This window comes from Mixophyes fleayi, chromosome 1 (genome assembly GCF_038048845.1).
Source record: "Mixophyes fleayi isolate aMixFle1 chromosome 1, aMixFle1.hap1, whole genome shotgun sequence".
In the NCBI taxonomy this organism is placed as follows: domain Eukaryota; kingdom Metazoa; phylum Chordata; class Amphibia; order Anura; family Limnodynastidae; genus Mixophyes; species Mixophyes fleayi.
The window spans coordinates 89,838,504-89,861,269 of record NC_134402.1 but is presented as its reverse complement, the minus strand read 5'-3'; the positions used below and the strand labels follow the sequence as shown (position 1 = coordinate 89,861,269).

The window sequence follows — 22,766 nt, the reverse complement described above, 5'->3', positions numbered from 1 at the left end:
AACTATTCAGTCATAGTAATGTTTTTCTAATCAATTAATCCTGTAAAGGCAAGTCTGTAAATATATTGACAAAGAAATATCAGTTTTCCAAACTTCTGATTTCTCATTGTCGAGAGTGTATCTAAGGAGTGATTAAAATTAGACAGAATCTTCTTTAAAGAGTGCAGACGCTACATGAAAATTCAATTCCCTGTGATGCGCCTCAAGGTGCCTCTGGAACAGTTGTGAAGGGGGCCACAGTGATGTAACATCACAGATTTGTTTTGCACCACATAGAGGTGCATAGGAAAATCTGTGATATTCGAATACCATAATACCCAAAAATGATCCCATCCCTATTAAATTTACTAAAAACAAAAAGTCCACAAAGGTCGACAATTTTTAAGCAGTTATTATTGCCCAGGTTTGTACAATATTAAGACATACTTACCTACTTTTCAAAATCATTTCAGGGAGACTGTGTAAGTAGCACCTAATCTATGCACGGTGCCACCAACCAAGGCGTGTCCTGCTTCGCCTAAAGGACATGTGTAGTTTTACCCATGGGCATATATAGGACACTGGTCCCCTCACATCTCCAACATCCCCTGAACCCTTCTCACCACCTTTCCACCACTGTCCCTTTCCCTTCACCGACACACCCACTTACTCCCCCTCCTCCTGCCCCCCCTCTTTCCTCAGTGACATGTTCAGTGATATTTGTATAAGACGTAAGCCAGTACTGAAATAATGCCCTGCTTCTGTTCAATCAGTCACTATTTTGTTTATTTTATTTTTTTTACTTCAATTATTCACAACCTTCAAATTGCTCTTTGTGCTTGTACTTAAAAAAAGATATATGCTTTAAATGTGTTTAATGCTCTTTCTGTTGACCCAATGAAGTCACATAAAGATGGTGCTTCTTTTTAACTCCACTTTCCCCTCAATCTTTCTTTCTCCTCTCATTTCTCTCACCATCTCGCCTCTGTCTATCTCTCAGCAGTACAAGGGTAGCTGGAGAGAGAACATTTTCTTGAAGCACACCTTCTCTACCAGGAGGAGGTGTGCTACAATAAAATGGTCACCACTCTCCCGCACACTGATGTGTCCCCAGTGCAGTGTTTCCACTTATAAGTTTTTTCCCCAGTTTTCAACTTACAGGATTTTTCCTTGCTTTTTCCTGCCCCCAAAATGACGTGATTCCCCGCGCCCCACCCATCCCACCCTCCAACCACACACCCCTACCTGGGATCTCCCGGAAAGAAGTTTAAAAAGGTTGTCAAGTAAGCGTTAGGCCCCGCCCGTCAAACTTTATCAATATTGGCCTATCACAACAGGGAGTGGAGCCAGGATGACGCATTTATTCTCGCCCCCACTTCACCAAACATGAAGGTACAATGCTGGAGGTTTTCCTTCTCTCCTGGGAGTCCAGGAGATCTCCCAAAAATTTGAGAGTCTAGCGGACATTCAATTATGACATACTAATTTTTCCATCGCGGGACAAACATGTCCACAGGCGAGCAAGACTGTCCTGGCTAAATTGGGACAGTTAGGAGATATGATGTTGTGGAAAATCAGGCAAATACATTTATATCATACTTACCAACTGCCGGAAACTTGTTTCCGGGAGAGGGGGCGTGACTTGAGGGCAGTGACGCTACGAAAACGTAATTTGCGTCGCGGGGGGCGGGGGCAAAATGACGCGATTGGCCTCGTCCCTCCCCCTCCCGCCCTCCAAAATGACGCGATTCTCGGTGTGAGATTGGGATGCGGGAGACTGCCCCGAATTCCGGGAGTCTCCCGGACTTTCCGGGAGAGTTGGCATGTATGATTTATATTTAACACACACACAAATCTAATATACATACAGATTTATTACATATAGATATATATATATATATATATATATATATATACATACATACACATAATGTGTGTGTGTGAATTTTGATAATAATTATTTTACTTTCAATTTAATCTCTCCTTTTTAATATTATCCAATCACGCAGCATTTGTTAGCCCCTGCACCCACTTCATTGGTGCGCTTCCTTGTCACTCTACCGACCACCGTGCTCTCAGTGTTTACGAACAGGCGCGTCACACCATAAAACCACGTGTGAGCCCATGACATCACGTGATGCACTAGGCAGAGAGCGTTGACTTTCAGTTTCCCCGGACTAGATCAGTGGCCGCTGCAGTATATCTATATAGTAACTTAGGGCCGTTTACATCGCCGTCCGGGAGAGATGGAGGCCAGCCTGACATGTGCGGTGTGCCTGGGCGTGTTTCGGGAGCCGGTTACGCTGCCGTTGTGCTCCCATAACTTCTGTAAGAGCTGTGTGCTGGACTGCGCCGCCCCACAAAGCCGCGCTGTGTACCCACAGGCCCGAGACAGTTATACCACCACCACCACCAGTGTGTCCTGCCCGCTCTGCCGCAAAGTCAGCTTCCTCAGCGGAGGCCTCGCTCGTCTGTCTGTTAACACCACAATAGCCGAGATCGTCCGACACTTGTCAGTAACCGGTGAGTCCAGGAAGGAGCAGGCGACGTCATGCAAGGGACTGGACCTGTCACCCAACGAGCCGGGTACGGGTTACTGCAAGGACCACCCGGAGCTCAAGCTGGAACTATTCTGTAAGAATTGTGCAGAGCCATGTTGTGGCAAGTGTGTGTCCAGCAAGCACCAAGGCATTTTCCACAACGTCAACCTCCTGGACATGATTTACCAGGAGGAGAAGGTGAGATGCCCTCATATGGGCACCCTGTATGAATGTTTCTGCACCGCTAGACACTGCAGTGAGATAGCTGGTATTGTGGGGGGATCTGGGGTAAGTGTGAGGTCTAGTTTGAGTTTTCAGAACCTAAAGTGGTTTTGTTCCTATCCCTAATGGCTTTAACAATGATTTTGTATACCCAGGAACACAGCTGATTGTTTCTAGTTCTAGAAATAACTCTTGGGTGTGCAGAAGCTTAGTTTAAGAGCTTGGACAGGGGGGATTCCATACATACCTTCCATCTAGCACCAGAATAGTCTGAAATGATGACCTCCCAACATGGAGTATATGGGGAACTTTCAGCTCAGCAATGCAAGCAGGGTACGGTCATATGCAGGGGCTGATCTAGACATTTCTTTTAGGGGGGCAGTTTATCCATTAATCCTGACTCCTCCCTCTCTCCCATCCTGACTCCTATAGGCTCTGGGCAGCTCAGTGGTTAGCACTTCTGCCTCACAGCACTGGGGTCATGAGTTCGATTCCCGACCATGTAATTTGTATGTTCTCCCTGTGTTTGCGTGGGTTTCCTCCGGGTGCCCTGGTTTCCTCCCACTCCAAAAACATACCAGTAGATTAATTGGCTGCTATCAAAATTGACCCTAGTCTCTCTCTCTGTCTGTTTGTTACTATATTAGGGAATTTAGACTGTAAGCTCCAATGGGGCAGGGACTGATGTGAGTGAGTTCTCTGTACAGCGCTGCAGAATTAGTGGCACTATATAAATAAATGATGAATCCTCACAAATTAATGTTAGAATGCAAATCAGTCAGGTTTGGTCTTTGCTTTATTTTATGTAAAACACTATATAGCTATAAAATCAATACACTGCAGTCCCTTCATCACACTTTTTGCCCCATCATCTTCACTCAGATGATTGGGGCAGTGATTCTTCTTTCCTTCTGACATAATGCATGGAATACATGGCGTGTTAAAATGGGGTAAGGCGGAGGCATATGCAGGATTTCTAATGGGTGGGTTTTCAATCCAAGCTGCCAGAATCGGTATGACCTAGCATCATTGGTTATCATTTCAGCCAGTGCGAGACTGCTCTCCAACTCCTTCCCATCCATTTAAAATACACAGATGATGCTGGATGCACTACTGTTAGGTGCACTCAGCTCGCCCTTCCAGAGCAGAGTAGTGGGAAGTAGGACACACCTCCCAACTGTCCTTGCAGTGGGGACAAAGTCCTGACCGACCTGGACAGTCACCCAAAATGGGGACTGCCCAACCAGAATCAGTACAGTTGGTAGACTGTCCGACCTTTTCTTGCAGCTCTCCCTTCCAGCTGCTGCAGATGTCTTAAACTCTGTATCTGCTTGTCTAGCTCCTTCTTCAATATTAGGGCTCTGTTTGGGAAAAGAGATAGTTACTCTAGATATGGAAAGTCTAGCAATGAGTGAACCCTCTAGGCCTCCCTCCTGCAAATCGAACAAACATTAAATCAATAGCACCCACATTTAATAAATATTCCTCCCTCCATGCTACCAGCCCCAACATTAAATTATTAGTATTTACAATTAACAAATACAACTATTTCACCACCAGCTCTACTATTTAATAGTCAGACCTATCCCTGCCACCTTCCCACCACCAGCCTTGACATTAAATTAATCATATTACCATGTAATAAATAGGTCCATTTCCTCCAACTAGCCCCAATATCCAGATAAAAGCATTCACATTTCCATGTGAACCCTGAAATTAATTTATTAGCACCCACATTTAATAGAGACCCTACTGCATTAATAGAACCCAACCCCACATTAATAGGACTCCAAATAAAATGAATGCCCCACCCAGCACCTACATTATATTAATAATCCTCCAAAAATACCTGCTTGCCACGTAGGATGCTAAATGAGTTCTATTTTATCTATTCTTACCCCACCAGATTGCTTCAGTCTCTGAAATATGAGGAGAGGGTAGGAAAGGAGAGAGAGAGGGGGGAACAAGACAAAGATCCTCCCCTCTCCTGCATTCTTTCCAGCAGAGCCCCTCCGGTCCTTGAAGTGTATGCCTATCACTTCTCTAAATGTTATGTGCTGTCATTATAGTTAAGGCCATAGAGTCCCTGTAGTCTTAAGTGCCCTGGGCCCCCCAAACCTTAATTCGGCTCTGCCCTCTGCTATTATTTTACTGGGAAGCTCAGATTTTAAATGCCAAGTAGAAAAAAATATTAATGAAACTATTCTTATTTTGCTCTATTTATCCCATATGGTAAATGCAGCCCTGGCCAGCAAAAGCAGTTGGCAAATTACATATCCATGATACCTTGATGTTTTGGTGTTCTTATTGGTGGTGCTATACTAAACTGCTGCAACTGTCTTCACTGGTGGGGAAAATGTACAGGTAGATATCCTCTTTAGTTGTATCTCATTACTTCCAAACCACTAGAAAAAAAAACAATAAAAGGATTAAATGTGTTTGCTGTAGCTCTGAATGATGCAATTGCATCCAATCAGGACATTTTATCACACTAACCGCTGACAGTTCGTTCCTTGTCCTGTCCACTGACGTGTCTTGATGTCAGCAACGCTGTTACACAGCAGCAGTTCTCTCTCAAGGAGCAGCAGGACAGAGGTGCTTTTCTTGTGGCTGACACCACATGCAGGGGAGGGGCGGCTGAGGCTGGAGCAAATGGCAGGTTGCCGCTGTGCAAATGGCAGACAGCCCTGCCTGTCTGGTTCCACTGTACTCCTGTTCCTCTCGGCTGAATGACAGCGTATCGGTGCCGTGGTTAGTGTTTGCTGGTGCAAAAAATAGTGCACTGTCTGGCCGGTACCTTCAGGCAGTCCGACCCTGGCAGTGTGCTAGGGAGGGCAATCGCCTCTGGTCATATGTATGATCTCTGCTATAGTTGGGTTGTTCATTGTCTGGACAAAAGAAGTTTGGACCTCTTATATAGCTAAATTGTGCACTGCATCTCGTTCTGCAGCTAAGCTGAGCAACTAGATTGCTGCATGTGTGAGCAGCTTTATTTGTAATGGCAGTGTTCTGCATAGCTAGGAATGTTGCAGTAACTTTTCGCAAAGTATTTTAATGTGAGTTTGGTTCTTCAAGTAGAGTTTTACAGGCTAAAAAAATAAAACATTAAAGTTTAATAGTATGCTGTTCATTTAGACTTCTTACAGAAACTGCCAGATGTTCAGCAAACTTCAGCATTCAGTGGAAATTCTTTCTATGAACAAGCTCAGTGTGAGTTTATCCTGGTAACCAAGTAGACAAATGTGGCCTAGTTTTTGGCTCATAAGTCTTCACCAACATTTAACAGCAAGGTCAGACATGTAATCCCCAACAATTATCAAGAAAAAATGTGAGTCAGAGTGCAGTGGATTCCTTGTGATTTCCAGGCTGACTCACCAGTGCCTGTAGCAGGGACAGAATGTTCCAGTATGTGTGTTTTCTAGTTGCCATGTATGAAAATCATTGACGTATTACAATATTCCAAATTGTCGTGTAAAAATCCTATCATCAAACCTCTTGAACTTCCTAAAATATGGTTATATGCATTAAATGGTAGCATCTACAAGTGTAGAGTACGCTTTTTTTGTTTTATAGTGGCTAGTTTACTTTAAAGGAGACTTACCTCAAGGAGCATTATTTGTTTCTATAACCCTCCTTTACTCTTGCTAGAAGAAGTGCCAGGGTTAAATGCTGTTGCCTTATGTACGCCAGTTATTATAGAGATGCGCAGGCTCGTTGTGTGTGGTTTTGTTTTTTTTGAAAATCAAGCTGCCCCCCAAACTTTGTAAATCCGAGAGCTGAGTCGGCTCGGCACTCTCCTGCTTCTTCAGATCTGCCGATGAGGCAAAATGTCGTTGGATCTCGTGGGTTTTGGATTCCATTATTTCCTCTGTGCCCCCCAGGGAATCAGGCGCCATTGCTCACACACACAGGAAGGCTAACATTGTTTTGTCACTCCATCATCACCATTTATTTATATAGTGCCACTAATTCCGCAGTGCTGTACAGAGAACTCGCTCACATCAGTCCCTGCCTCATTGGGTCTTACAGTCTAAATCAGGGTTTCCCAAACCCAGTCCTCAGGGCTCTCTAACAGTGCAGGTTTTCTGGATCACATGTGACATAATTAGGACCACCTGTGGATCTGTTACAATGTGTCAGTCAGTAATGAATACACCTGTGCTCCAGCAAGGAGATATGGAAAACCTGCACTGTTGGGGAGCCCTGAGGACTGGGTTTGGGAAACCTTGGTCTAAATTATAACTTGGGTACCTCTCTTATAAACAGTTATGTACAGTGTAATGGTATACAACTTTTATATACTCCAAAACTCGTATGAACCTTGTTGCACAACACCACAGATCCACCCTCTACCACAGTCACAACCAGCAACCATGGGTGTTACAACGGTGCTGTAGTGTGTTTAAGTCACTCCAGCCACAAATCTGAATCTATCCTGCAACAGAACACCTAAATCGCTGCCTGACAGTGTTTTCTCTATTCGGTTTTCATTACTCAGTAGTCATTTGCTTCCAAAAAAAAGCTATTTTTTTTTTTTCTATTTTATTAAAATTGTATTTAGTATACAATTATATACTAATCTGGCAGCTTTGTTCACAAAAATCACTGCCTGACAGTGTGTACTCAGTTGTGTATTCATTTGTCATTTGTGGGAAAGTTGAAAAAAAATGTGTTAAATTTTTGGACAAACTGTGTGTTGTCATCAATATGGATCATGGTCAGTTTACAGAAGAACAGGAGCACCAAGAAGCTTCTGGCACCAGTTATGATGATACTAGTCCTGCTACGTCATCTACTAAAACCTATGCTCAAGGGTGTAGTGGGTCTAAGTCAGGGAAACTGAAATCCAAAAAAACAAGCTTTTACATTGGTAAAGAAAAAAAACACCTAATAAAGGGAAAGTTTACTGTTAAAAAACATAAAATTGCCAACATGCCGTTCTACACAAAACAAGCAGTCCAGCATCATCCAGCTCCCTTTTCTCAGCTAGATCCCAGCACCTGCAATCTTCACTGTCATCTTCACCCTCATCATTGTGTGAGGATGATGTACACACTGTTAATTCATCACCACTGGAATCCACCATAGAAGTCTGTGTACTTTGATGTAATTGTCGCTAAAGGCCTTCCTCTTGGAATTTGTAGTTCATTTTGATGAACATCATCTTTTTCAAATTTTTAGGAAGTAGCCTCCTATGCTTATCGCTGGCAAGGTTCTCAGCTGTGCTGAAAACTTTCTGAATACACACTGGGGAAGGCAGCATGGGTATTGCAAAGCGACTTTGTACATGGATCTCCAATTGGCTTTTTTTTTTTCCTCCCAGTATGTAAATGGACTGACTGATGTGTCTGTTTGTACGCCGTCATTAAAATAATCCTACACCATTCTTTTGAATGTTGCTAGTAAGATCAGGTGGAGTTATGGCAGAGGTGTCACAAATTTTGGGCAAGATGTCAAAATGTTGTGCTGACTCCTCTGCATCACCACTGGGTCTCTTTGGGAAGCTAAGATTCTTTTTTTTTTTTTTTTTGTCTAGCAGCAGTTGCCTGAGAAACTGAAGGAGGTGAAGTCGTTGTTTCATGTATCGCTTAAGCTGTTGACCTGCTGACCAGGAGCTCCTTGAACCTCTTGAGATCTGGGTCAGTTAGAAAGAAAAAGACCTTAGCTCTTAAATCTAGGCTCAAACACAGTTGCCAAAATGTAGTGTATTGGTCTCAAGATGTTGATAACCCTTTGATCCAAGTTAAAGATGTGTGTGATCAGCTGTGTTACTGGGTGATGGCTTTCTTACTTGCTTCTTCTTGCAAAGGATTGTATAACAGTCAATTGTTGTAAACTACTATAGTCTTCTTAGTCTGCTTCTCGGATGAAGATCCACCCCCAGCAGCAGCAGCTAGCCCAACACTCAAGAATTCTTCTGAGGAATCCTGGATAGGGGAGGAGTAATCTAGCCTTGGCAACTTGGATGCAGGACTTTCATGTGCAAGCTAATTTTTAGGCATAAATCTGCAAATATGTGTTTGTGAATTAATTCCTAGAAATAGTGTGACATGGCTCAGAGAAGCTGTTAGATCAATGGGTTTTGTTTAGGTTAAACTACCCAGAGAGGGGGCTGGTAGATGATAGTAGCATTAAGCTTACTGAGTTACTGTGCTTACTGTACTGTGCTGTCTCACCTTGTACTGTAACTCGTTTGTCCCTGTACGGCGCTATGGACACCTTGTGGCGCCCTATAAATAAAAATTTATAATAATAATAATGGCAGGAGCAAATGTGAAAGCCTTTGAGGATATCTCTTTCAAGACAATGAAATCTAACACCTGTTTGGAAGGCCCCAGACAGGCTGACTGCAGAGACCGGGTTGTATGTCAATGACTGGTTCAAGCTGTATAGGGTCCCAGGAAAATATCATATCATTTTCTCCAATTTTATACTTAACAGAGGCATGTGTGGTATGCAGATGAAGGGGAACTTATGACATGTGTGGAGGTAAAATTATGTTTGTAAGCCATACTGTTGAAAAGTTAGGATGGTGTCAAGAAAACTTGACTTAAAGGTATTCCTACAGCAGAGTCATAAAACCCTAATTTGCGTTCTGACCTCACAGGAAAAGGGGCTGGGGGGTCCTGCAGCTTGGTTTTAAAACTGTAGTGAAAATGTAAATTCGTGTTCACTCTGAGGGAGTCAATTCGATATGGAAGAGGGTCCCATTTTTCCTGCTTCTCCCAGCAACAGAAACTTGATTATAAGTGAGGTATCAAATCTGTGTTTTATCCTTTTTATTTTGATAAGAAACAATTGCGTTATATTTGTATGCCTTTTATTTGTTTTATCTTAAGCATTGTGAATGTGTTTTCCATATTAAATTACACTTTAGTTCAAGTCTCTGGGCTAGATTTACTAAGCTGCGGGTTTGAAAAAGTGGGGATATTGCCTATAGCAACCAATCGGATTCTAGCTGTCATTTTGTAAAAGGTACTAAATAAATGAAAGCTATAATCTGGTTGCTATAGGCAACATCCCCACTTTTTCAAACCCGCAGCTTAGTAAATCTAGCCCTCTCTGTTCTTAAGAATTCACATGACCGTTTGGTCAAGACGCTACGTAACTGAAACGGGGAGAACATTGTGGTTTATGTGAACTCTAATTAAAGTAAATTGTGTTAGATTAATGCTAGGGAGAACCGAAGGCTTCCTAAATAAGAGTGTTGGCTCTTGTCAGAAAAAAACCTTGGTGGTGGCATAGTTAGTACTGCAAAGCTAGTGTGTGGCATAGATAGGGAAGGATTTTATCATTTTAGACAGACCAGGTGGTTGTTTGGTTAACCCTGTGTCACGCAGGCTCAGGTGAGTGCTGTTCGTGACAAGGACTAACTCCGATAACTAGTGAGGATATTGATGATGAAAGTGTTGGCGGTGTAGATTGCAGGTGCTGGGATTTAGCTGAGAAGGGAGCTAGCTGATGCTGGACTGCTCATTTTTTTTTTTCAGCATAAGTTTCTGATTTTCACAAGCTTGACATGAGCTCTCTTTTAGTGATGTAACATGGATAGGGTTCCTAGATGGTGAAGGTCTCTACCTCTACTGACTGTGGCTTTAAAAATGCTACAAATGGCTAGAGAACGGTCTGGATTTGGGTAAAAAAAATTTCCACACAAGAGGTGGATTTTTTGCTATTATTCCCAGGCATGACAATGACTTTCACTGGCAAGAACTGCTTCCACTGGTGCATGACTTGCCACTGTAGAGTTCATTGACAGCAGTGTTAGCTGCCTTAAGCCCATTGGTAGCTTATTTTAGCCCAAACAAACCAAACACTTCAGCCACAAAAGTGGCAGTCCTTGTTGCTGAAGTGCTTATGTCATTTTTAATATCCAACATGTGGAAGGAACGAAGGACAATTCTATTTTGGGACTCTTTTCTGCCACTACTGTGTGGCAATGTTTCATACATGTGCTATAAACTGGCGTGTTTGTGCTGTTGCTTAGTAACCAGCCAGCTCATTGCACTCTTTGGCCAAAAACTGGATGAAAATAATATTGTGACCTATGAGGTGGTCAAAATTGACAACAAACTAATGTCATTGAGGTTAATAATGTAGGAACAATAAAAGATCAAAATTATGTGATTTTTGCAAAAAAATGTACAATTCCAAAACCAAAACACGGGGGTCAGTGAACATCCCTGGTTTATTATGCAGTTACTCCAGTCTCTCAGCCAGGGAGAAATGACCATGGTAGGTGCTTATGGTTCATCGACTGGGGAATGGCAGTGGTTATATGGAAAACATTGCTTCTAGGTAATTTTTTGTTTTAATGCAATATTATTTCTTGCAAATGGTGGTGGGTCCTCCAAGGTAACATGAACAGCAGGCAATGGTATACATTTACTGCCAAAAAAGAACTCCCCAAAACCCTCCTTAGTTTGAGTCTTGGATGTTTGTGGGGGGTGGTTGTTTTTGTTTAATCTTTTTCTTTTTTTCTTTTTTTTCTTTTTTTTATTACAGCTAATGTTTTTCAATAGTTTAAAAAAACTGCGTGAAGTGAATGAAAAACTGACAAAGGAGGTAACGGATGAAGATATTGAGGTGAGTTCATGATAAGCACTGTCTTTGCCATTTTTCATAACAGGCTTGTCCAGGACAAAATCAATGCAGTGCGAATAAAGGTATAGCCTCCTAAAGTGCAAACTTGTTAGTTACCTGACAGCAAAAAGGTTACTGTCAATCAGGGTTGCCAACCCATTATAATTACAGGCACAACTTATGTGTTATATTTAATCTAGTTATGAGAGACTGCGTTCAATTCACCATGTATTCTGTTTAGGGCTGCCAATTCATATCTTTAACTGACACAAGTTAAAATAATTCAGCGCTGTTGAGTATTTTTTTTTTTCCATGAGTTGGCAACCCTGACTACTATTTTCAGGAAGGTATGTCGTCATTGTCGTAGGCTCTCATGCTTTTTGTGTTTGAACTTTTCAAGCCTTTTTCGTTTAAAGAATTTGACTAATAAAATGTTTTAAAATATATTTTGAATTGGTGGTATAAGTTTGGGGTTTCAGCCAGTTTTGCCTTTCCACCGACACAAAGTACCATTTCATAATTGAAGCATTGTCAACCTCAAAAATGTATTTGGAAAAGTTGTTCAATCGCCTATGTCCTCTGCTAATGTTTAAGTATTAAGAAAGACTTATTATGTTTTGCTTACTTTTGCGAAGCCATTAAAGTGGAGCTAACGGAGGTAAGTTACATCTTTGGTCTTGCTTTACTTTAAACTGGTACATGTGTGTTTTTTTTGTTTTTTTTCTCCAGCTAATATAACTATGTAGGAACATCTATGTAGGGACTGGAATTCAACTTTTGACAGGCGTAATGGTGAACTGTAGGCCTGTACAGCCTTACCTTCTAGGCAAACTATACGTAGTAATATTTAATCTGTTTTAAGGTACTCCTTCAGTGAAATCGCTTGTAGTCGGTACATCGTAATGGTCTTTTGACATTTTATTTAATCTCCTTATAAAAAGGACAATTCATACATTATTGCTATAGTAAACATGCAAAAAGTAACTTCGAAGGTCCCAATGTAAAATACACAAAAAATGTATTCCTTCTATACAAGGTCTCGTAAAATTGACAAAGGTTCATAGTGATTTATGTTCACAATTTCTCCGCTATATATTAATCTGAGCACTCCAAGTCAAGTGATCAGTCTCTTCCTCAAATATACAGTCAGTGGCCATTTTATTAGGTATTCCTTTCTAGCAATGGGTAAGATCCCTTCAACCCTTTGCCCAAAGACTAAGAGCAGCCTGAATTCTTTGTGGCATGGATTTAACAATGCGCTTAAACCATTCCTTAGAAGTTCTGGTTCATGTGGACATGATAGCATCACGCAGTTGCTGTAGATTTGTCAGCTGCAAACTTCTCATTCCACTAGATCCCAAAAGTGCTTTTTGACATCTGGTGACTGTGGAAGCCATTAGTGTACACTGAACTCCTTGTCATGTTCATGGAACCAGCTTGAGATGACATGCTTTGTTATTTAGCCTGTTATCCTGCTTGAGCTAGCCAATAGATGGGTACATAATATTCAGGTAGGCTGTGGCATTTAAAATGTTCAATTAATTAATTTACTTAATGTGTGCCAAGATAACATTCCCCCGCACCATTACACCGCCAACAGCCTGCACTGTTTACACAAGGGCGGATGAATTCATGTTTACCCCATATTCTGACCCTACCATCTGCATGTCGCAGTGGAAGTACGTCTGAGTAGGAAATGTTTTCCACTCTTCAACTGACCAGTTTCGGTGACCTTATGTCCACTGTAGCATCAGTTTCCTGTCTTGACTGACTGGAGTGGAGCCCAGTGTGGTCTTCTGTAGATGTAGCCTATCTGCTTCAAGGTTCGACATACAGTGCATGCAGAGATACACTTCTGCATACCACTGTTGTAATGCATGGTTATTTGATTTAATGTTGCCTTCCTCTCTGCTTGAACCAGTCTGGCCATTCTCCTTTGACATCTCATTAATTAGGTGTTTTTGTCCTCTAACTGCTGCTCACTGGATAGTTTTTGTTTTGAGCACTATCCTCTAAACTCTAGAGAATGGTGTGTGTGTAAATCCTAGATCATCAGTTTCTGAGATACTGAAACCACCTCATATGCTAACAATCATTCCGTGTTCAGTGTCGCATTTCTTCCAAATTCTGGTGTGTGTGTGTATGTTATATACATTTATCATCTTCAGACTCCATGGCAACCTGGGTTAACTCCTTGACTACTTCAATATAGGCAAGAAAACACCTGAGGGTATATAGGGTGACTCTTCCTCCCCAAAGGTGCCTCTTATCTGTCTCTTTAGCTAAGCAAATAGTTGTAGTTTAGAGAGGGCTGTTTCATCAGGTTCTTCACTCTGGGGTACAATTTCTAGTTTACTTCCCTGCCATTAGGTCTGCCCACAAACCCAAAGATTTCCACCAAAATACTAGTGCTACCTAGGGCCAGACTTTCTAAAGAATATCTAGACAATATTCTGGTGACTGGGAGATCAAAGTACATCACCAAAGCTAGGACTGTCAAGATATTCTCTTTCCTATAGGACCATGGTTGGATCCTAAATACAACAGTCACCTAGTGACTGTTGAGATTCCTGGGATTTGAGAGACGAGAGGGTAACTTGATCAAGCAGCGGGTTTGAAAAAGTGGGTATGTTTCCTATAGCAACCAATCGGATTCTAGCTGTCATTTTGTAGTACTAAATGATAACTAGAATCTAGTTGCTATATGGGACTTCTCTACTCCACACCTGGAGCTTGAAAAATTTACTCTAAGGTCTGTCGGAGGAGAGACTGTCCAAAATCCATCATCTGTTATTGTGTTTGAATCTGCTGTGCCAGTATTCCATAACGATCTCAGACTGTCATCTATGATCAACATATTTCCTTGGGCAAGGTGGCATATGAGAAACTGAACTTGCAGTCCAAATTCTCTGGGCCCAGAGTGTTAAGCTAAAGACACCCAGACATTCACTCTACTGTTGGCAAAACCCAATACTGGAAGATCAGGAAATTGCCCATTCAAAAGCAGAATGGTGCCAAAAACAGATTCGGTCTCTAGAGGCTGATGTGTGCACCTATATGTGGATTTGGTGCAGGGTACATGACTCCAAACTGAAAGGGAGCTACATGCAAATGTTTTGGAAATGAGAACAGCGTGGCAAGCAATGTAACGCCTTCAGCCTGTTTGGACTGTCCCAGATAGAACTGCTGATGACTGCACAGGACACCAAGTTAAATCTAGTCTACATTTGTCACAGGGACTCCATAGCAGAAGGAATAGATGCCTTGACGAGACCTTGTTCTGAGTTATGTATTTTCTCCTCATTGCAATAAGTTGAGTACTTGCAGAGTAATGGTTTTTGTTTGTTTTTTTTTTGGCTTTGCAGGCCATGGTTTAGTGTCATGATAGTTGCTCCTAGAAAAGCCTTGGCTTCTACTGCTGCAACCAGGTCTGAGTAAGGGACCTATTCATAACCCAAAAGCCAGACAGTCTTATTGATGAGGTGGTAGTTGCTCATGCCCAAGGATATCTTCAATAAGAGGATTGACTTAATGATGCAGGGCAGGAAACAGAATTATTCTGCTATTTATTACAGGATGTAAAAGATTTATTATATGGTGCAAACCTGAAGGAAATAATTTTGCCCCCACTAACATTCTCAAAGTTCTTGGGTTTCCTTTGGAAAAGTTTAGGACAGAACGTTTGCAACAAAGGATCTTGTGATCCGGTTCTTTCAAGCACTGAAGAAAATTAGTCTGTGTATTGGGTCCCTAATCTTGTCCTATGTACATTGGTTTATTCCTCATTACCAAAGGTAATTTCCACTTTCATATTAATCAAGAGATCATACTTCATCTCTACCCGCAGCAAATGTAAAAAACAATTGCATGCCGTAGATCTTGTGTAGGGAAGTTTGATTCCTTTTAACAGAACAAAGGAATTTGTAAGTGCGAACCAGCTCTTTGGCCTTCTTACAGGAGGAAGAGCAGGACATACATCATCTAAGGATACTGTCTCAAGATTGATCCGAGAAGTTATTGCACAAGCACACTGCACAAGGGCCATAGGCACACAAAGCTCAGGCCTCAGTGGACGAACTCTGCAGAGCAGCATAATGCTTTATGGGATTTCCTCGGCTGATGCCCAGTTCAGAAGGAGAAACTTTCAGGAAGCAGATCAATAACGTTTTTTTTGCATTAAAATGCAGTGTTGGTATTGCATGGTAGATTTCCTCATTGTAATGGCTGCCATGGAGTCTGAAGATTAAATGGGCAAATTGTAGTTACCTATTTTAAGTTTGTTTCTTTTATTCCACGGTAGCCTCGATATTCCCACCCATGTTGTCTGTTTATATTTTTCAGTCACAGCTTGGGAAGAGGTGCATGGGGAGACACAGTCACACTTTATACCCTCCAAATGTTTTTCTTCTGTCTCAATGGAGGCTTCAAAGAAACATTCTTTCCTTTCATTGTTGACCTCTGGTATAACCTTGTAAATTTTAAAATAAAATTACTTGTGTAAACTTATTTCAGTTGCTGTTGTCGATGTAAAAGCATAAGTATGTCAATGGAAAATACAAATTTTCACTGAGCACCCTGTCAGTCTATTTGTTAGACTTTTGTATAAGATTTGTTAGTCATTGATTCATATAATTTGTTTATAGTCTGTGCAAACCAATGCGAACATGATTACGACTGCATTTGATGAAGTGCAGAAAGCTTTGGATTTGAAGAAACAGCAGCTTTTGGACTCTGTTAAACAACAACAAAGTACAGCAATAAAGCGGAGTGAAGTGCGGAAATTAACGAAGGCTCATTACAAAAAGACGGTCGGGAGCCTTTTAACGGACTGTGAAAAGATTGTGGATGAATTTGAACCAAAATGCTTTCTTAAGGTAATGTTTCTGTAATATACCATATCAACTATTCTAATCGGTCTCCAACTTTTAGTTTGTTATGCTTGCTTGAAAGGGAACATTAAGCTTGTTTTGTGATAAAAATGTATTGTGGAAAGCCTATCACAGTTGCTTTTTTTTTTTTTTTTCTTTTTTTTTTTTTTTTTTTCACCAGCCACCCACTCTAAAAAATCAAAACCAGGTTTTTTTACCCCACTCAACACTCCCGCAGATAAAAATGATCCTCAGTCTGCCACCTAGGAGGCTTTTAGATACTTAGACCTGAATATATTTGGAAAAACATCTATATTTATTCTCCTGACTGCTGTCCTGATTAGTATCGTACCTAACCAATCAAGAAAGAGGAAAGCAGTAGAAAAGGCAGGTACTGGAACAGGGGACATTTATTTGTCAGTGACAGTCTTATATTTTTTATTTTACATAAGTATTCTTAAATCCTAATGTTTAATAGCTTGGTTTTTTTTTTTCTATTCTTTCATGACATTATCTATAGAACTATCCCCTCCCCCCCCCCATACACACACTTTTTTCAGAACACTACAGAGATCCAGCAAACCTCAAACATATCGCACATCCACAAACTTAACTCCACTCACGACCTCCTCAAAAACCTCAGCTTTCTGTCAATAACAGAAACATGGGTTATCCAATCGGACACTTCCTCACTGCATTCCTTTCACATGGTGGCCTCCATTTCACCGACCCTTCCAGACCTGGGAGCAGACGAGGAGTTCAATTTGGGCTATCTTTCCCCACATTCACAGTTCTGCCAAGTGTCCTATTGTGTTCACATCTTACATTTCTTACCCTTTGACTTCCACACCAGCATCATGGGTGATTTCAACATCGATTATCAAATTATACTTGTGCCTTCTAAACGATTCTCTCTAGCTTCCTCCCTTTGCCTCTCCCAGTGGACTGATTCATCTTGTCATGGTGATGTATGCTCCATTTCTGATTTCTTTAACACTCCTTACACGCTCTCGGATTATAACATCTGCTACAAACTCGCCACCATTACTTTAACCTGTCAAACTCTACCAATCCTCATACCCGCAGAAATATCTGCAGTATCTTGGCTCCCCAATTTCTACGTTCTTCTCTCCTGATATGGCAGTACCACATCTTCACTGAATGCTAGCGACAGCCCTTGATCAGCTACTCCTTCACACTCATCTTATTAAAAAAAATTTCTCCTGAACCAGAACTTCATTGGCGTAAATCTCTTATGATTTCCTCACGTATGCTAAAATCTACAACTATAAAAATGCTCTGGATGCTGCAAAGTAAACATGCTTCCAATATCTCATCTCTTGCTCAGGCTTCTAACCCAAAAACCTTAGTACTGGGAAGGTTGAGATGAGATTTAAATATATTAGTGCCCAAGATATTGTTTCCTACTTCAAGGACAAGATCAATGTGATCATAGATAAAATGGTATCCTCTTACTCAACAAACCACAACAACCTCAATTCCTTCCCTACACAGTCTCTTCGATTGATCTCGCAAATAAGAATATTTACACATCTTTTGACGCTACAACCTGTCCTCCTTGTTCCTAGCTTTCGTTCCCAACACTCAATGATTGTCGATTTGATCGCTGGTAAATGTAAAGGCCATTACTCGCTTCTAATTCTGGATCTCTGCTGCATTTGACACTGACCACTCTTTTCATACAAATGCTACAATCACTGTTCTATCTTGGTTCTCATCCTACCTAATCGCTCTGTGTTTTGTTCTCTGGATCCAACTCAATTGGAGTACTATGAGGCTCAGTCTTCTGAGCCTAATGCTCCTGATTTTCTTTTCCTTTTCTATCCATAAAACTACTTTTGGGAAACTAACTGGTTCCTTTGGTGTTCAGTATCCTCTCTTATTTATCTTTTATGGATCTCACCATCTGTGTTGGCCCATGTTACTGACTGCATTTCTGCCATCTTATCTTGGATGTCCTCTTATTCTTTCACAAACAGAGCTAATAATCCTAGCAGCCAACAGAAGTTACCTACCTGACACTTCTATTGACAACATAACAATAAATTCTACTCCTCAATCCTGGTACCTAGATGTGAACCTTGACTCCTTTGTTGCCCACATCCAATCAATATCTAAATCCTGTTACATACATAAAAAAAAGAAGCTTCTAGAATAAACACATCTCACACACGACACTGCAACTACTTTAATTCATGCACTCCTCTCCTGCATTGACTATTGCAATACCCTCCTTACTGGTCTTTCCCAAACCATACTCACCCCTACAATCTATTGCGTGCACCAGCTAAATTGATTTTTCTTTCATTGCTGCTCCGCTCCGTCAGTCTTTACATTGGTTGCCTGTTTGTTTGTTTGGGTTTTTTCTGTTTTGTTTTTTTACTGAGTCAAATATAAAATATGGCTACTAACATAAATGGCCAGCAACAAAACTGCACCATCATGCATCTCTTTGCTTGTCTCAAAACATATTCCAACTCTACACCTCCAGATCTTTCCCAGTTACTGCACTTTTTTTGGACTGCACAAACTTTGTGGAATGCCCTTCCTCACACAACAAGAGTTTCCTCTAGTTTTTAAGCATTCTCTGAAAATCCACCTTTTTAAGCAAGCTTATTCATTTGCTCAACCACTCTCTTAACCTCCCTAGGATACCCTATTACCACCACTCTACACAGTTCACACAAGACTTGCATGTGTTCTTTCTGTACTCAAATAAACCTCAGACCAATATTGCAGTGTGAGTGGATCATACAGCCCACTAAGCACTTTTCACCTTTGCAATCTGGCTAAACCGATATGCAATATGTAGCACTTATAATCTCTGGGGCAATGGGAGTTGATACATGAGGATACGCTTGTGATCAGGGCCCTGTTTGTTCTCAATTGTGTATGGAATATGCTTCGACTATATAAATGTTAATTATTTTTTTTAGCTGGTAGTGATGATAAAGCCAACCTGGTTTTTACACAATATTGGCTGATGGTTAATATATCAAATTAAGCAATACATTAACTTTTTGCTGAAGTCTGCATGTAGAGATCAAGATATCTTATTTACTTTATTAAGTATAGTGTTGAGATGGTTTGAATAGATGTATTTTTAGTCACAACTGGACAGACTTCATGGGGTATATTAAACTATGGGTTTAAAAAAGTGGAGATGTTGCCTATAGCAACCAATCGGATTTTAGTTTATTTAGTACAGTGTACAAAATAATAGCTAGAATCTGGTTGCTATAGGCAACATCTCTACTTTTTCAAACCTGCAGTTTAGTAAATATATCCCCATGTCTGTTTAAGAAGGATCAATAAAAAAGGTCAAACTAAATAATTGGACTGTGAAAGTCACAATGTCGTTACATCCTTTGAAACAATGGTTGTATTCTGGAAGCGGAACAATTACGGTCACCCTTGTATGAACAGTGTCCCATTACATGAGAATGTATACACTCCATGAACGCTAGAGCTGGCAGTACTTGACTTTCACATGGCCTGCAAAGTGGATAAGTGCTTAGGTCATAATGCTCAAATAAGTGGGCACGCAAAGGGTTCTTGTGGTGTTGGCCTAAGCATGTGTTTTTTTTTGGGGGTGCTTAGTTTGTCAAGCAAAGCAGTGCTGTCCGAATCCTCAGGAAGTTGACACTACATAGATTCAGACCAATAGACTGGGTGGCAGCAAGTTTTGGCAGAGATTCTGTGGCAAGTGTTGTCTAAAGACCTATAAGTGTTCAGGGCAACCTCTCAATCTTTTTCCCAGCTGGACTGGGGGGGGGGGGGGGGGGGGGAATATGGAGACCATTTACATTGAACTCTTCTCTAGAAAGTTCCCAGCATTTTTAACTACTGAGCTACTTTTAGGGTGGGTGTCCACATGCTGTGATATCACAGCAGAACTTAGAACTTTTTTACCCAATTTTGCAGTGTATATGGGCTGAAAACAATGATACTGATGATGATGCCCTCAGCCTAAACGATAACGAATAGGCTGAGCCAGAAATGATCTGGATCGTTCCGTAACATATGAATTTTTCCATTTGGTTTAATGGTGGAAAAATCTTAGAATAATTTTGTGTGTATTCTTGCATTACCTGCAATTAACCCCTCAAATCAGGCTGACTGTGCTCATTAATATATATATATATTTTATTATATAATCAGCCCACTTTTCCTTTACATAGAATTTGACGGCAGATAAGAACTGCTTGGCCCTTCCTAGTCTGCCCATTTTTTTTTTTATTAACCTGGTGCCTTAAACCCGATTTGATCCTTTATTCTTTAGAAGGATATTCTTATGTCTATACCAAGCATGTTTAAACTGCTCTACTGTATTAGCTTCTACCACCTCTGATGGGAGACTATTCCACTTGTTCACTAACCTCTGTGTAGTAGTTTTTCCTCAGACTTCCTCTGCGCCTACTTCAATCTTGTTTCAGTCCTGTCCTCATGTTCTAGTACTTCTGTTCATTTGAATAATGTTTCCCTCTTGTACCTTGTTCAAACCCTTGATATATTTGAAAGTTTCTATCATATCCCCCTTCCCCTTTTCTGCTCCAACTATACATATTAAGACCTTGAGTCTTTCCGGGTAAGTCTTGTGCTGTAGGCCATGCACCATTTTAGTTTCCTTTCTTTGTAAAGTTTCTAATGTATTTATATTCTTCTGGAGATATGGCCTCCAGAATTGAACACCGTATTCTAGATGAGGCCGTATCAATGACCTTTAGAGTGAGAGGTGCTCACCAGTACTTGGCTGCCCACAGGGTTAAGACGCACAGTAGGCAGGGGCTATTACAGAACCAACCTTGTCACTAGATATATAGGCAACAACGATCCAGTGGACAAGAATTGCAGGTACTGACACAGGCCTTTTATATAGAGGATTCGGCGGTAATTGTATTAACGGTGATGTAAACACTGACATCTACACCATTAATACAATACTGAAGAAAGCGACCTGTAAAAAATAAAATAAAATAAAAAAAAATTTGAAACACACTGCGAATCCGAAGTAAGGAGAGAGCGACACTTCCAAATTACATCACTTGCAAGCACGACTAGGACATTTCCGATTTTAAAGCGGCAACGGACGGATGTAAGTATTACCTTTAGGTTAGGGGTTAGAGTTAGGAATACAATTCATATTACCAACATTAAATGTGTTCGTGCGTTGCCACTTTAAAAAAAAACAACTTACAAGTGTCGCACTCTCCGCATATCGGCTTTACAGTCTGTCTATTTACAGGTAAGTAGTTTTTTACAGGGCACTTTCATCACTATTGGAATAATTATGGAGGAGTAAACACTGTCGGTGTTTCCATTATCATTTACTCGTACTACACCCAGAGGCATCCATAGCAACTGAGCAGATGGAAAAAGGACAAGGCCAGCATTTTGTCAAAATGATGACTAACCGCATTAGTGATTGGTCTATGACTTTGGGTTGTGTTCTGTAGATGTTCATCTGCAATTCTGTTGCTTGTTAGACTGCATCCACACTTTTTTTTGGGAGAGGGAGCGTTTTGGTGGCGTTTGGAAACTGTTAGTCTGTGAAAAATTGTGCAACCAAATTTTTTTTTGTTTTTATGATGTGGCCGTAGCATTGTCATTTTCTGTTTAGAGTAATGGGATTAGTTGTCCCATTTGGACAATAGCCTGCGTTTTATGTTTTAAAATTTCACCTTTCTTTCCGTTTACAGGTGGCGTGCGACCTAAATAAAAGGTATGTATTTTTACGGTGCTCAGTAATGTCTTGCATGCTATGTGAATATGCTTTTGTATGTGTTTTTCACTCTTGCATTTAGTTTGGTGTCAGAACAGTGTTGGTCGTCATAGATGTGGTTGGAACATATGTATACTACTTATAGAAAGGTATGTTCTTTTAGGTGTGTAATTAAGCAGTCCATATATAAAGTTAGATAGTCCTGTAGTAAAAGTAATATCCTCTTTCAAATCTGTTTTTAAATATCGGGACATAATTAATAATAAACCAACACAAAGAAGCAATATGTGAAAATGTGAATACACCCTTACTGCTTCTTTATAAATGTGGTCATTTTTAGCTAGGCTCTTCTGATTAATGTGCACTTCATTACTCACAAGGAAGTGCTGCCACCTTTATCTAAAATCAGCCTTTAGTACTTCTGTCTTTAAGGGGCATATTCAATTGTTGGCGTTATAGCCAAAATTCTTGCGGCGCGCACTATTACTGTCATTACGCGTAAATACCGGTATTGCAGTACTTTTTTCGCTGGATTTCAGCTTGCGGCTCAGGAAGCTGCGAGCTGAAATCCAGCTTACTATTACCGTAATACAGGTAATACTGTATTTCCCCATGTATAAGACGCACCTTTTTCCCAAAAATGTAGGGTCTAAAACTTGGGTGCGTCTCATACAGGGGTAGCGGGCCAGTGTTACAGTGGCAGCGGGGGGGATACAGGAGGAGGGGGACAGGCAGAGTGTGTCAGCAGGGGGATCCAGGAGGAGGGGGTCAGAGGCACCGTGGCAGTGATTGCAGGAAGAGTGTGCTGCCCGGCTGCTCTGATCACAATCA

General features: G+C 41.0%; 1 protein-coding gene across 2 annotated transcripts in view; it reads left to right on the top strand.

Annotated features, from left to right (window-relative positions):
• Positions 1–2,072: 2,072 nt before the first annotated feature.
• Positions 2,073–22,766, top strand: part of LOC142140025 (uncharacterized) — a 31,074-nt gene continuing 10,380 nt past the window's right edge. For both annotated transcript variants that reach the window (XM_075197888.1, XM_075197895.1), the window contains exons 1-4: positions 2,073–2,717; positions 11,247–11,327; positions 15,968–16,198; positions 21,913–21,935. In XM_075197888.1, the coding sequence (XP_075053989.1) occupies positions 2,226–2,717; positions 11,247–11,327; positions 15,968–16,198; positions 21,913–21,935 (827 nt within the window). In that variant the 5' untranslated portion in view covers positions 2,073–2,225. The remainder of the gene's footprint in view (positions 2,718–11,246; positions 11,328–15,967; positions 16,199–21,912; positions 21,936–22,766) is intronic.